This window comes from Chelonoidis abingdonii, chromosome 11, assembly GCF_003597395.2.
Source record: "Chelonoidis abingdonii isolate Lonesome George chromosome 11, CheloAbing_2.0, whole genome shotgun sequence".
In the NCBI taxonomy this organism is placed as follows: domain Eukaryota; kingdom Metazoa; phylum Chordata; order Testudines; family Testudinidae; genus Chelonoidis; species Chelonoidis abingdonii.
The window spans coordinates 19,102,023-19,116,436 of NC_133779.1; the positions used below are offsets into that span (position 1 = coordinate 19,102,023).

Here is a 14,414-nt window from a genome sequence, read left to right on the forward strand (position 1 = left end):
CCCGCCCTGCCCGGCTGCTCCGTCGCCCGCCCCCACAGCACCCTTCGGGGAAACTCACGTGACAACATAGGGGGGGATGTGCCTCCAGAGCACAGAACCCAGGAGTCTGGGCTCCAGCACTCCCGCTCTAACCACGTGCCCCACTCCCTCTCCAGAACCAGGAGAGAACCCAGGAGTCCTGGGTCCCAGCCCCCCCAGCTCTACCCACCAGCCCCCTACTCCCTTCCCAGAACCAGGAGAGAACCCAGGAGTCCGGCTCCAGCCCCACCAGCTCTAAATCCCACCAGCCCCCACTCCCAGAGTTGGGGAGCATGAACCAGAAGTCTGCCCGGGCTCCCAGCCCCCCGCCAACCCCACCAGCCCCTACTCTTCCTCCCAGAGCTGGGGATTGGACCAGGCTGTCCTGGCTCCCAGCTTCCCACCCCCCCCTGCTCTAACCCACCAGCCCCACACCCCTCCCAGAGCTGGGAAAACCCAGGAGTCTGGGCTCCAGCCCCCCCCTCCCCAGCTCTAACCCACCAGCCCCTACTCTCCTCCCAGAGCTGGGGAGAAACCAGGCGTCTATCCTGGCTCCCAGCTCCCAGCCCCCGCTTAACCCACCAGCCCCACTCCCTCCAGAGCCAGGGAGAGAACCCAGAGTCCGGGCTCCCAGCCCCCTCTGCTCTCACCACCAGCCCTCCACGGCTCCTCCCAGAGCCGGGGATGATGACCAGGAGTCCTGGCTCCCAGCCTCCCCATGCTCTATACCTAGCCCCCACTTGCTCCCAGGCCAGGGAGAGAACCAGGCGTCGGGCTCCCAGCCCTAACACCAGCCCCCACTCCCCTCCCAGAGCTGGGAGAAAACCAGGAGTCTGGGCTTCCAGCCCCATCCCACTTTAATCGCTAGACACCCCTTCCCTCCAGAGCCAGGGAGAGAACCCAGCAGTCCTGCTTCCAGCCTCTCTTCGGCAAAGCTGGATGATCGACCCTGTCAGGCTGCAGGTGTTTCAGCTTTGGCAGGGAAGGCACCCAGCCTCTGCTGGTGCAGCGAGCGGCGGTGGCAGGCGAAATAAGGAGGGCACGTTCAGCGACGTGGAAACAAAAACTGGTCAGGAGCTGTCAAGATGAGCCATTTCATGCCTAAATCCACGATGGGCAGCGTTTCTTCCACACCGGGGTTCAGGCTGGCATGGGGCTCCGTTGTGCTTGTGCCTTCCATGGATCCCCTTGCATTTACGGGTACTTCCTGTGAGATCACCCCCCCTTTGGCATCTTTATTTCTGGCTTATGAGAACCCCCACTCGGGTCAAAACAGCCCAGTCCCTCTCTGACCCGGCAGAGAGATGTTATCAGAAGGCTGGAGGGGACCCAGTAAGAATCGAGAGGGTGTCTCCAGGTGTGCCTTCGTTATCCCCACCTGTCCGACATGGCTCTGAAAATAGCCTTGACTTGATTTAGGTGTCGTCAGGTTTTGGACTCTCATCTTAGGTGTGCATATGGACAGTGACAGGCACGATAGAGCTCTGCTTTTGTTTGGGGTCTGTGCAGCGTCGGGCCACAGGAGGGCATACCAATCTCAATAAGTACCTGGCACAGGAGATCACTCGTTTGGTGCTAATATATCGTTAAATTAGCTATTATACATGTTATAATAAAAGATGCTTCTTTGTTTAACATTTGTATAAATATTAAATTAGATCCATTATGATATAGATATAGATATAGAGAGAGATTAAATACATCTAAGGGATGGAGATTTCCACCAACCTCTAGAGGAACCTCCCAGGGTTCACCCCCTCTAGGGAATGTGTTCCTAATATTCAACCTAAGACCTCCCCCTGGTTTGAGACCATACACACCTTGTTCTGTTCATCGCCCCACGAGACACAGGCCAACTCCATCCTCTCTGGAACCCCTTTCAGGTAGCTGAAAGCAGCCATCAAAATCCCCCTCACTCTTCTTCTTCTGCAGACTAACAACCCCAGTTCCCTCAGCCTCTCCTCGTAAGTCATCGGCTGTAGCTCCATTAGAGTCAATGGGGCCAGACCCCCAGCCGGTGTCCATCAGCCGTAGCTCCATTAGAGTCAATGGGGCCAGACCCCCAGCCGGTGTCCATCAGCCATAGCTCCGTTAGAATCAATGGGGCCAGACCCCCAGCCGGTGTCCATCAGCCATAGCAGGGGTCAACTGGCCATAGCTCCATTCGAGTCAATGGGGCCAGACCCACTTCTCTTTCCATCGGCAGAACACAGTGGTGTTAAATGTTATTGGCTCTTTTCTCTCCTCCACCCATCCTCAGCATTGCACACCCATATTACGGTAGCACTAGAAGGTCTCAATCAGAATCAGTCTTAGCTGTGCTAGGTGCTGGATAAACAGACTGAAAGATCCAGTGCCTGCCCTACAATCTAGAGACAAGTGACCCCCAAGTGACCCAGCCCAACTGATGCAGACTTTAACCACAGTTGTTGCAACAAGAAGAGTTTTGACTAGAGAAGGAGAAGGGATCAGAGTGGTTAGATGACTAGATTGGAATCAGGATGCCTGTGTTCTCTTCCCAGATCCAGGAGGGAAGTGGGGTCTAGTGGTTAGAGCAGAGAACGTGAGTGCAAATGCAATTTGGAGTTGAGAAACAACATCAGGGCTCCTGGGTTTCAACATCTTCTGCTGTAGCCACTAGACCCCAAAACTTAGCAAGGGGGGATAAAAACTCAGCCTCACCTCTGGAATACGAGGGTGCCCGGTGCTGGGTAAAGGTTCCAGGCACAGTAGGAGAGCAAAGGAGAAGAGCAGCAGCTGTCTCAGCATTGGCATGATGAGTCCCCGCAGCTCCGCCGAGAAGGACCAACCTCGGAGATCTCTTTTTTGGACGCACTTTTTAAAGCTTCATGGGTTTCCCCCCCCCTCCCCACCTCTCAATGTAGCATTCATGCGGACACAAGCTGTGATTGTCCTCTCCTAGGAGGCTGGAGGGAGGCCAGGCCTTCGCTCTCCCCTCCGTAAGATGAAATGAAAACAAAATGTTCAGGCAAGTCCATGCCCTGGGTTAAAAAGGAAAAAAATGCGAGGGAGCCCGCGAGTAGGTCAACAGGAGGCAGAGCCTGGGAGCTGAAGAACGGAAGGTCAGTGGAAAAGGAGTTGGCCCTGCATGCGTGGCTGGGCTGAACTCCACGGTCAGGAATGAGTCCGGCTCAAGGTCTGCAGGTGCGAAGGGTTTCCGCGGAGGAGCCACGGGGAGTTTATCGAGTTGGATTTCACACCAGTTAGATCCCCATTTCTTCCCATGGGGCCAGATAGGCCTGCTGGGATCATCCAGCCTGCCCTCCCGCACAGCAAGGCCAGAGGACTGCCCCCCACAAAGGTTGGACCACTTGGGGAAAGGGTTGGGGGCAGAGTGCCAGCCCCCATCAAGCCCTAGGGCGGGGACTGGCTGGCTCAGTGAGGTGGGGAAGGGGGCCTTTCCCCTCTAGGGGACGCCGGTTCCCATCCAGCCCCAGGACAGGGGACCAGCTGTTGGAGACTCCAGGTTCCTGAGCCAGAGGACGTCAGAATTGCCGGGATTACTTCTTGTGATGCTGGTTTCCAAAAGATGCAAAGGGGATCAACCGTGGAGAAAACTCCCAGCGTTGTTAACGCGAGCGAGGCCAGCCGCAGGGAGATGCTGGGTTTGGCTGCAATGGAGAGGGAAGTCATGCAGCGTTTCTCTCTGGTGGGAGCTCCGGCTAGGTCAGTCCATAGAGCTAACTGTGCTAACCACCCAGCCCAGAGGCGGCGCCGGGATCCAGTGGCTGGCAGGCCTGCAGTGGAAGCCAGGACACATGGGTTCTGTTCCTGGCTCTTGCCCTTCTGCTCTCTGGGTCACTGGCTGAGCTGGGGAGAGAACCCAGGAGTCTGACCCCCACAGTTGCCCCCTGCTCTAACCACTAGACCCTATTCCCCTTACAATGCCAGGGAGAGAACCCAGGAGTCCTGACTTCTATCCCCCTCCTCTAACCACTAGACCCCACTCCCATAGCCAGCTCCCAATCCCGCCCCCTTCCTCGGGGGTCTGGATTGCGACAGGAGCAAAGTGGAGGTGAAGAGCTATCAGTTTCTCCAGAGCATCCCGCAGCTGCTCTCTCTGGACAGATGGGCGACCATAATCCCCAAGTACCTGCCGGGTGGGGGTGGGCTGGCCAGTCTTGCTGAAGATTCGGTCCGATTTCTCAGGGCTGCTGTCAGGAGCGGCGCCAGGGTTTTTGGCGCTCTAGGCGGGGGTCCTTCTGAACTCCCAGTCGGCGGCAATTCGGCGGCAGGGGGGTCTTCCGCGCTCCCGGTCTTTGGGGCACTTCAGCGGCGGGTCCCGGAGCGAGTGAAGGACCCGCTGCAGAATTGCCACCGAAGACCCGGAGCGCGGAAGGACCCCCCACCGCCGAATTGCCCCCAAATCCTGGCACCCTAGGCGACCGCCTAGGTCACCTAAATGGAAGCGTTGGCCCTGGCTGCTTTCAGCATCACCCAGCCAAGGCCCTGGCCCCCTCAAGCAGCTGTCTGGGCCAGCCCTTCCCCTCCACTCTGGCCAGCCCCCCAGCTCTGATCCCCATTGTAAACTGAGGCGTGGGGCTTCAGTGGCAGAACTGGGAACTGGGCACTGTCCCAGGCTGGATCGTAAGCTCTTTGGGACAGCGACTGTCGTTAATTGTCTGTGCAGTGCCCGGCGCAACAGGGCCCCAGTCTGGGTCAGGGGGTGTCTGCAGCACTGTGCCTGGCGTAACAGGGGCCCCGAGCTCAGGTGGGAGCATTTCTACCATAACAACAACAAGGTCTTTTGAAAACGATCTAAAGCCAGGGGCATTACTTTTTGTAGGACCCACACAAACAAATCCCTCTACAGAGAAAGAAACAAACTAGAGGGAAGACCCGAATTTTTACCAGGGGGGGGCTGTTAATCGTCGGAACAACTCACCTAGGGACAGGGCGAATTGCCCGCCTCTTGATGTGGAAGATCCATCAGAAGTAATGGGCGCTATCCCAGGATAAACGCTGGTCATCCTCCGGCCCGTGTCACCAGGTCAGATTCGAAGATCTCCATGACTCCTTGCACTGTTGAGCTCCCCTCCAGAGCTGCGCCAATCCCGCGAGGTGGTGGATGCTAAGCAAGGAATATGGAGCCAGATCCTTTCTTGGCCCAGCCTGGCTGTTTACATCAGCCTCTGCCAAAGAAGAGAGGGCCAAGGCTCAGTGAAAAGGCTGCTTCTTTCTTTCTGAAAAAGTCAAAATAACAAACCCAAGGATTCTGGAGCAACAAAAAAGGGGGAATTGGAAAGAAGCTGAAGGAAGCTGGAAGGGACGACCAGGACCCGTGAAATAAATGAGTCATTGACAGGGAAAATGTTATGCCTGTGTTGGTGTCTTGGTTATTTATATGAGCGGAGGGTTTGGAATTCACCCCAGACCAGAGCCGTGCAGGCTGAAAATACCCATTTTTTAGTCCCAGGTGGCTGATGACCAAATGTTTTACATTTCCATGGCACAAACTCCTGCAGAAATCAGGCTCCCATCATAGAATCATAGAATATCGGGCTTGGAGGTCGTGCCAGGCACTGCCCAGAGCCCAACTGAGCTCAGGGCCCCCCATACTGCCAGGCATTGCAGGGATGCCCATCACCAACGGGTGCTCCTTGTGCCAGGTACTTATTGAGATTGGTGCCCTCACTGTGCCCGACGCTGCACAGACCCCAAACAAAAGCAGAGCCTGATCGTGCCTGTCACTGTACATATGCACACTAAGAGAGAGTCCAAAACCTGACCACCTAAATAGTCAAAGGCTATTTCAAGCCATTGGACAGGTGGGGAAACTGAGGCACCTGGAGACACTCCTCTCGATCTTCTGGGTCCCCTTCCAGCCTTCTGATAACTCTCTCTGCCGGGGTCAGAGAGGGGAATGGGCTGTTTTGAGAGTGGGGTTCTCATACCAGAAATAAGATGCCAAAGGGGGGTGATCCTCACAGGAGCTACCCGTGCCAGGGGATCCAATGGAAGGCAAAGCAAAGGCCCATGCCACCTGCGCCCGGGTGCTGGAGAACGCTGCCCATCGTGGATTTAGGCTGAAATGGCTCCAGCTTGACAGATCCTGACCAGTTTTTGTTTCCGTCGCTGACACAGTGCCCTCTTATTTCGCCTGCCCACCCGCCGCGTCGGCTTGCACCAGCAGAGGCAATGGGTGGCCTTTCCCCTGCCAAAGCTGCAACCTGCAGCCCTGACAGGGTCGATCAGTCCAGCTTTGCGAAGAGAGGCTGGAAGCCAGGACTGCTGGGTTCTCTCCCTGGCTCTGGGAGGGAAGGGGTGTCTAGCGATTAAAGTGGGAGGGGCTGGAAGCCCAGACTCCTGGGTTTTCTCCCAAGCTCTGGGAGGGGAGTGGGGGCTGGTGGTTAGGGCTGGGAGCCCGGACGCCTGGGTTCTCTCCCTGGCTCTGGGAGCAGAGTGGGGGCTGATGGGTTAGAGCTGGGGGAGGCTGGGAGCCAGGACTCCTGGGTCATCTCCCCGGCTCTGGGAGGAGAGTGGAGGGCTGGTGGTGAGAGCAGAGGGGGCTGGGAGCCCGGACTCCTGGGTTCTCTCCCTGGCTCTGGGAGGGGAGTGGGGGCTGGTGGGTTAGAGCGGGGGGCTGGGAGCTGGGAGCCAGGACGCCTGGGTTCTCTCCCCAGCTCTGGGAGGAGAGTAGGGGCTGGTGGGTTAGAGCGTGGGGAGGGGGGGCTGGGAGCCCAGACTCCTGGGTTCTCTCCCCAGCTCTGGGAGGGGTGTGGGGGCTGGTGGGTTAGAGCAGGGGGGGGCTGGGAGCTGGGAGCCAGGACGCCTGGGTTCTCTCCCCAGCTCTGGGAGGAGAGTAGGGGCTGGTGGGTTGGACGGGGGGCTGGGAGCCCAGACTCTGGGTTCTCTCCCCAACTCTGGGGAGTGGGGGCTGGTGGGTTAGAGCTGGTGGGGCTGGGAGCCCGGACTCCTGGGTTCTCTCCTGGTTCTGGGAGGGGAGTGGGGGCTGGTGGGTTAGAGCTGGGGGGGCTGGGAGCCAGGACTCCTGGGTTCTCTCCTGGTTCTGGGAGGGGAGTGGGGGCCGGTGGTTAGAGCAGGGGGTGCTGGGAGCCCAGACTCCTGGGTTCTGTGCTCTGGGGCACATCCCCCCCTTTTTTTGTCACGTGAGTTTCCCCGAAGGTGCTGTGGGGGCGGGGCGACGGGAGCAGCCGGGCAGGGGCGGGGCAGGGCGGGGCTGGGCTCCTGCAGCCGGAATGGGGCGGGGGCCTGTGGCCGTGGCCGGTAGGGGGCAGGCCAGGGAGGGCGCCCACGTGCCCACCCCGCAACTGCCGTCCTGCGGCGCAGCTGTTTGAACACGGGGGGGCGGGGCTGGGAGTGGCACGAAATGGGCGGGGCCGGGGAACCCTGCGGGGGGGGGGGGGGAGCACCGGGCACTGGGGCGTCCCGGGGAAGAGGGCGGGGGAACCCCTGCGAGGGGGGGGGGAAGCACCGGCCTGGGGGCGTTCCCGGGAAGGGGGCCAGGGGGCCCCTGCGGGGGGGGTGGGGAAGCACGGGCACTGGGGGCGGTCCCTGGGGAAGATGGGGCTGGGGAACCCCTGCGGGGGGGAAGGGAGCACACCGGGCACTGGGGGTCGGTCCTGGGGAACGGGGCCTGGGGAACCCCTGCGGGGGGAGGGGAGCCCCCGGGCACTGGGGCATCCCGGGGGAGGGCGGGAACACCCTGCGGGGGCGAGGGAGTGCAACCGGGCACTGGGGGCGTCCAGGGCGGAACGGGGCTGGGGAACCCCTGCGGAGGTGCTAGGGAGGGAGGGCTGGGGGAGCTCCTGGGACTGGGGGGGCGCGGCAGTGGATGGTCCCAGGGACAAGAGGGGAGGGTTGAGTGATACTGGGGGCGCTATGACCCTTGTGCCCCCCCAGCATGGGGGACAGTGGGGCCAGAGGCAGGAGGATGGGCTTGCACCTCCCCTGGAGCTGGGATCTGCCAGTGGCAGCGGTTGGGCTGTCATAAATAGATAGCTAAGGGTTTAATGTTTCTGTTTAACTGTAAAGCTTAACGAAGGGAACCACACACCTGACAGAGGACCAATCAGGGAAGACTGGATTTTTCAAAGTCAGGGGAGGGAAACTTCTGGGTGTGTTGTCCTTTGTCTGGCTTCTGGCTATTGAGAGGATCCTTCTATCTTCAGCTTCTATCTTCAGTTTCCAGTTGTGAGTTCAAGGTAGCAAAAAATAGGCTTTTAGTGTTGTTTTGTATTGACGTGTGTAGTTGCTGGATGTTTAAATTGTCTCTTTTTTTTGAAATAAGGCTGTTTATTCATAATATTTTCTTATTAAGCAGTTGACCTGTATATTGTTTATTCTTGATACAGAGACCATTTATGACTTTTCTTTCTTTTTTATAAAAGCTTTCTTTTTTAAAACCTGTTGGAATTTTCTTTTCTAAGTGAGGCTCTAGGGGAAAATCCCTGGCCAGGATTATCGGTCTCTCTCAGGAAAAGACTGGGAGGGGGGAAAAGAAGGAGGGGGAAGGTTAAATTGCCCTCTCTGTTTTGTAATTTCAAGGGAGTTTAAGTACAAGTATCTTCCAGGTAACCACGGAGGGGAAGCCGGGGAGGAAGTAAAGAGAAAGACAGGGAGGGGTTATTTCCCTTTGTTGGTAAGACTCAGGGCATCTGAGTCTTGGGTCCCCCAGGGAAGGTTTTGGGGAGACCAGAGTGAGCCAAACACTGGAATTTTTGGCTGGTGGCAGCGCTATCAGATCCAAGCTGGTAATTAAGCTTGGAGGTTTCATGCTAGCATCTTAGTTTCTGAACTCTAAGGTTCAAATCTGAGTAGGAAGCTATGACAGGTGCGGAATGGGGGGGGAGCCAGAGACTGTGCCCAGCCCCCCTTAGCAACCTCCCCTAGCTCCTGTCCCCTCCATACCCACAGGGCTGACTAGCCACCGGGGAGCGATGGCCTAAACAAGGGATGGAGCTTGCCCTGGGGATACTCCTCTATGCTGAGCCCCTTCCCCACACCCAGCCACTCCCCACTGTCCCATTCCTCAGCCACTCCCCAACCTTGGGGCCGGATGGGAGCCGGCCCCCCTTGTGGGGAAAGGCCCTATGCCCTTAGCCAGCTCTCCCTCCTAGCAAAGAGAGTTTCTGGCACCCAAATCCCTTCCCTACCCCCACGTTCTGCTTTGATCCTCTTCCGCCTCTGCCCAGGTGGACAACGTAGCCATGGAAGAGGACTACGCGCAGGCCCAGCCCGATGCAGTGGAACTTGGAGAGATTCTCAGGGGCTCAAGTAGATCAGAAGGTGGGGGGCCTCTCTGGCTCATGGGGGCCTGTCCTTCCCCCAGGGCAGCCCCATCCCTTTGGGTAACACAGCTTGTCCTCCTCCTGCAGCTGAGTAAATTGGTGCAATACCAGCTGATCAAGGATTAGAAGAAAATCCCCATCAGATGGGGAGGTACGATGCCTGCTAGATGGTCACAGAGTTCGGGCTGGGGGTTCCACAGTCCCCTTCAGGTTAGCAGAGGGGCTCCCTGAGGCCACTTCTGTTCCCCACTCAATGTGAACCCAGGTCTCTGAAGAAGCAGGGGCAGGATTCAGCAAGGTGCTTTTCACCCTGCCTGTGCTACATCTATGTGCTTTGATGAGCTTTTCTGTAATCACTGCCTTGCGCTCCCTTTTCAAAGCTGGTGATAGAACCCAGGAGTCCTGACTCCCAGCCACCCCTGCCCTAACCACTGGACCCCACTCCCCTCCCCAAGCAGCAGATGGAACCCAGGAGTCCTGATTTCCCAGTCACCAGCAAGGTTTGAAACCTTCAGAGACCTGACTTGAATCCCCATGGTGCAGGTTATGGGATCCCCGGGGGGTGGGGGAGTGTCTGATGAGGAGTTAGATGCCCGTCGGACAGTCACTCAGAAGTTATAACTCCAGACCCCTGGGTTCCATTTCCAGTTCTGCTGCTGGCCTAGCGGGGTTAGAGGGGCCGTGTCCTGCCGGCAGGGGGTGCTAGGAGCCATCAGAATGGCTGTAACAGGGCTCCCCCTCTCCCCCCCTTGTAGATATTCTGAAGAATGCCATCAAGGACTACAAAGAAGTCTACTCTGAGATTGTTAACTGAGCCAGCAGGACCCTCCAGCGGGTCACACTCTTCTGGGACAGTGCTGAGGGCGCTGTGCTGTGGGGTGCCCGCCAGTGCCAGGCGCCAGGGGGCACCCTGCGGCATGAGGGACCATCTTTCAATTGAGCGATCTTTAAACAGAGTTCAGAGCCGTTATGTTTGCATTGGGGTGCTGGGTCAGTCTTGGCTACTTTATGGTGTAGCCCTTTCCTTGTGCCACTGCCCTCCTAATACCAGGAATAGAACCCAGGTGTCCTAGTTCTCAGCCCCCTTGTTCTAATCATTAAACTTCACTTACCTCTTTGTCAGGGATAGAACCCAGGAGCCCTGACTCCCAGACCGCCTTGCTCTAGCCCCTAGATGTCACTCCCCTCCCAATGTCCAAGAGAGAACATTGGAACGGCTAGACTGGGTCAGAGCAAAGGTCCAGCTAGCCCAGTGTCCCATCTTCTGCTCCTGGCCAATGCCAGATGCCCCAGAGGGAACGAACAGGACAGGGCGATTATGGTGTGATCCATCCCCTGTCGCCCATTCCCGGCTTCTGGCAGACAGAGGCTGCAGACACCATACCTGCCCAGCCTGGCTAGTAGCCACTGAAAGAGAGAACTCAGGAGTCCTGCCTCTCTGCACCCCCTACTCTAACCATGAGACTCCACTCCCCATCCCAAGCCTCTGTGCAGTTAACCTTCCCCCCTCCAGGTGTCTGGGCTGCAACAGGTGGAGATAGACACCAAGCATCACATCTACATCCTGGTCAGCACCTGGATGGGGAGAACCTGAAACAGTAAGGGAGGGAGGGGGCTGGCTGGCTGTCACAGATCCCCCCCCTCTGGGGAGGCCTCCAAGCCCTCAAGGGTTAATCCTTGTCATTAGGCTCCCCCCACCCAATCCCAGCCCCTAAAAACTGCCATGGCTGATCCGTGTATGCCCCCATCCTTGCATTTTGTTCCCCTGCCCCTAGTGGCCAGAAGGCTGCCTGACGGTGTCCGTGCCCAGCTGGGGGTCTGCTGGGGGATCTATAGGCTATGCCCTGCTCTAATGGTTACAGCAAGGGAGGCAGGACTCCTGGATCCTATCCCCAGTTCGGGGAGGGGAGTGGGGGAGGCTGGGAGCTAGGACACTGGGGTTCTTTTTCCAGCTCTGTCAGGTTTGAGCAGGGTCTTTGCTCTGCCATTAAACCCCTCACCCTCTTGTCCAGATCCCCAGCCCTCCGCAGAGTTCCCCAGGCGAGTGACACCCTCGGCGCGTTGCAGGGACGATTGCACAGCCAAGCTGGACCCCCTCACCCTCATCCTCAGCTTCCTCTACCTGAAGGGCAACACTGCCAAGGAGTGAAGCCCCGCCCCTTCCATGTGGGCCCCGCCTCCTGACTGACAGGCTCGCTCTGCCCTTCCAGCTGAGCTGTGGGAGATGTTGAAGAAACTGTAAATTGGACCCAGGCAGGTGTGGAGTCTGGGATACCAGGGATTAATCTCCACCCCCAGGAGCTGTAAACTCCTCTCCCTCTGGGCACCAGCCAGGCAGTGGAGGGGCTTGCAGAGCAGGGGGGCTGTGCCCCCTGAGGCCCAGCCCCTGTAACACATTCCTCTCCCCAGCCCTTCCAGAAAGAGACATGAGGTCTCTGGGGATGTCAGGGAGTTGGTGACTATGGAATTGGTCCAGCAAAAGTTAAGTTTGGGCTTGTCAGGGAGGGGAGTGTTAGAGCGAGGCAGGGGGGAGCCAGGACTCCTGGGTTCCATGGCCGGCTCTGGGACAGGAGTGGGGGCTAGTGGGATAGGGGAGGTGAAGGGCTGTCAGTGAGTCCTGGCTGCCAGGCCCAGAACCCAGGAGTCCTGCTGTTACTCACCGTAGGGTAGATTTGGGCCTGTCTGAGGTGCTGTGATGGCCCGGTGGGTCGAGTGGTGTGGTAAACGTCTGTCTCAAATCTGGACTTAGCGTTCAAAATCTGAGTGTTTACTGTGAACCTCCCCCAAGCTTATACCCAGCTTGGATTTGATATCGCTGCCACCAACCAGGATTGTATTTAGGGTTCCTGGTTACCCTGAGTCACCCCAACCTTTCCCTGGGGGACCCCTCCAAGACCCAGAGCCCCTGGGTCTCCTCTATCTCATCCCCCAGCTTTCCCCCCTTTCCTGGGTTAGCCGGTGCAATGCTGTCCTATTCCCTTTGAATACAACCAGAGAGGCAATCTAGCTTCCCCGAGGCTATGCATTCAAACCTAGTCAGCTCACACAAGAGATTCACCCCTCCCTTTGTCCCGTAGCCTTTTCCCGCCCTGGGACAATAGGAAAGTAAGACACAGAGCTTGGGCTTTTCCCCCCCCCCCACCAGCCTGCACAGATGTAACAGAGCTCCGGGCACAGAAATTCCTCTCCCCTCTGCCTCACTAGAAAAGAAACTTCACAAGTTTTAAAAAAAAACTTTATATAAAAAGAAAGAAAATACAGACAATAATACTGCATAAGAAACTCAATACAGGAATGGCTTATAGAAAATAGAATAAACCGTCTGATTTAAAGATAGCCCATTAAACCAGTCCAGCAAATCAACACCCATGTAATACAAATCAAAGCACATCACAGCCGATTACTTTGTTTCTTTGTACTCACACTTGAGTAGAATATTTGAAAGAAGATGGAGTTAGAAGAAAAGCTTGTTTACTCACAGCCGAGGAAAACAAAAAGACCCAGAACAAAGCCAAAAACCTCCAGAGGTTCCCACCCTTACTTTTGAAAATCCTGTTTCCTGATTGGTCCTCTGGTCAGGTGTTTGGTTCCCTTTGTTAACCCTTTACAGTAAAAGAAAATTAACCCTTACCTTACCTATCTACTTATGACAAGTGGCTACTCTGTGAGCCTGAGGGCAGGCGGTTTGGATCCTGCGTGGCCGGCGGAGCCCAGAGCCTGGCTGTTTATACCCTGCCGCTGAGGATCCTGCTGTCCTACCACACAGGCGGCTGGTTCCCTGTGCCTGCAGGTGTCAGGGACACCCAGCCTGGGCGGGTCCTTTACCCTTCTCTGGTAGCTGTGGAGACCAAGTGAGCCATTTTCCCTCCAGGGAGGGGGAGGAGGGCTGGCCCTAGGGGCTCGAGAGTGGGAAGCCCCAAGACTTTTGGGAAAGGGAGGGGTGCATGGAATTGCAATGGGGAGGGTGGAGGCTGGGCCCCTCAGGGACTGCAGGGAAACTGAGGCACGAGGAAAGGAGAAGTGGGCTAGCTAGAACCCAGGTGTCTGGAACCCAGTGGTGTACCCACTGTGCCATGCTGAGAGCCAGTTACTTTTGGGGTCAGATGGAGGAAGTGGGGCTGAGTAGGGGGGGGTGAGCCCCGAGGGAGGATGTGGGCGGGGCTGTGTGTGAAGATGTGATGGTCGCTGATCCCCCTGCCCTGACCCCTCGGGTACCTGGAGTACAACCGCACGCCCAACATGGACTCGGCCGAGGTTGAGTTCCAGTGGGGGGTGCAGGCCACCAAGGAGACCTCCAAGATGCAGATCCTGCACTTCGTCACCAAGGTACATGCTGGCAGTGGTTAGCCCCAGGGGGCTGAGGTTCACTCAGAGGGGCCATGGGGCTATGGATAGGAGGGTGAGGGCTTAAACCCCAGGGGGGGTAGTCCTTGGGCAACCAAGGGGGCTGAGGTTTGGGGGGTCCCCTACAGGGGTTAGTTGACTGTGCCTCCTAAGGGCTGCTGGTGCCCATGTAGGATTGGGGGCAGGGGCGTCCTAGCCCAGCTGTCCCAGCCCCCATTCCTGGCTCTGCCCGTCAGATCCAGAGCAAGGATACCAAAGCCTGGACCAGGCAGCAGCTGCAGTGGCCCTGGTGGGGCCAGCCGGGGGGCGTGCAGGAGGAAGTGGCCAGCCCCCACTTCACCCACAGCGCCTTGTGAACCAGGGACCTCTGCCAATGCTGAGCCCAGGGCCCAAGGATCCCCTGGGACACTGCCTTTGCCCCCCAGCACAGCTACACCTCAGCTGCAGAGACCCCTCCTCACCTTTCTGGGGAGGGACCTGGGCAGTTTGCGCAAGCCCCTCCCTCCCAAGTCATCCCGCAGTGGGGTTCCTCTCTACAGAGGAGCTCAGAGGTGAGCTCTGACCCTTGTAATTCACCCAACATTACCTTCAAATAAAGCCCCTCCCCTGTTAGCAGTGGGGTAATTCTGTTATTCATGGGGTCTTTGCAACAGGCAGCTGGGGAGCTCCAGATCTTAGCACTGCGTAGCCAAGTGGGATGGTTACCTGACAGCTGGGGCTGTGTCTGCCGCTGCTGCGTTCCTCCCCATGGTATTCATGCCCCATGGCGATCACAGAGCC

General features: G+C 57.6%; 2 protein-coding genes across 2 annotated transcripts in view; one reads left to right on the top strand and one right to left on the bottom strand.

Annotated features, from left to right (window-relative positions):
• ITIH6 (inter-alpha-trypsin inhibitor heavy chain family member 6) overlaps window positions 1–2,996 on the bottom strand; it is a 20,146-nt gene extending 17,150 nt beyond the window's left edge. The window contains exon 1 of the mRNA XM_032778889.2: window positions 2,701–2,996. Within this exon, the coding sequence (XP_032634780.1) occupies window positions 2,701–2,793 (93 nt within the window). The 5' untranslated portion in view covers window positions 2,794–2,996. The remainder of the gene's footprint in view (window positions 1–2,700) is intronic.
• Window positions 2,997–5,615: 2,619 nt separating this feature from the next.
• Window positions 5,616–13,990, top strand: TRO (trophinin). The gene is given in 10 exon segments (XM_075071297.1): window positions 5,616–5,648; window positions 9,208–9,288; window positions 9,378–9,441; window positions 10,046–10,125; window positions 10,804–10,861; window positions 10,864–10,888; window positions 11,358–11,547; window positions 11,713–11,771; window positions 13,502–13,616; window positions 13,871–13,990. Coding segments are annotated over 10 exon segments (825 nt in total).
• The last annotated feature ends 424 nt before the right edge of the window (window positions 13,991–14,414 follow it).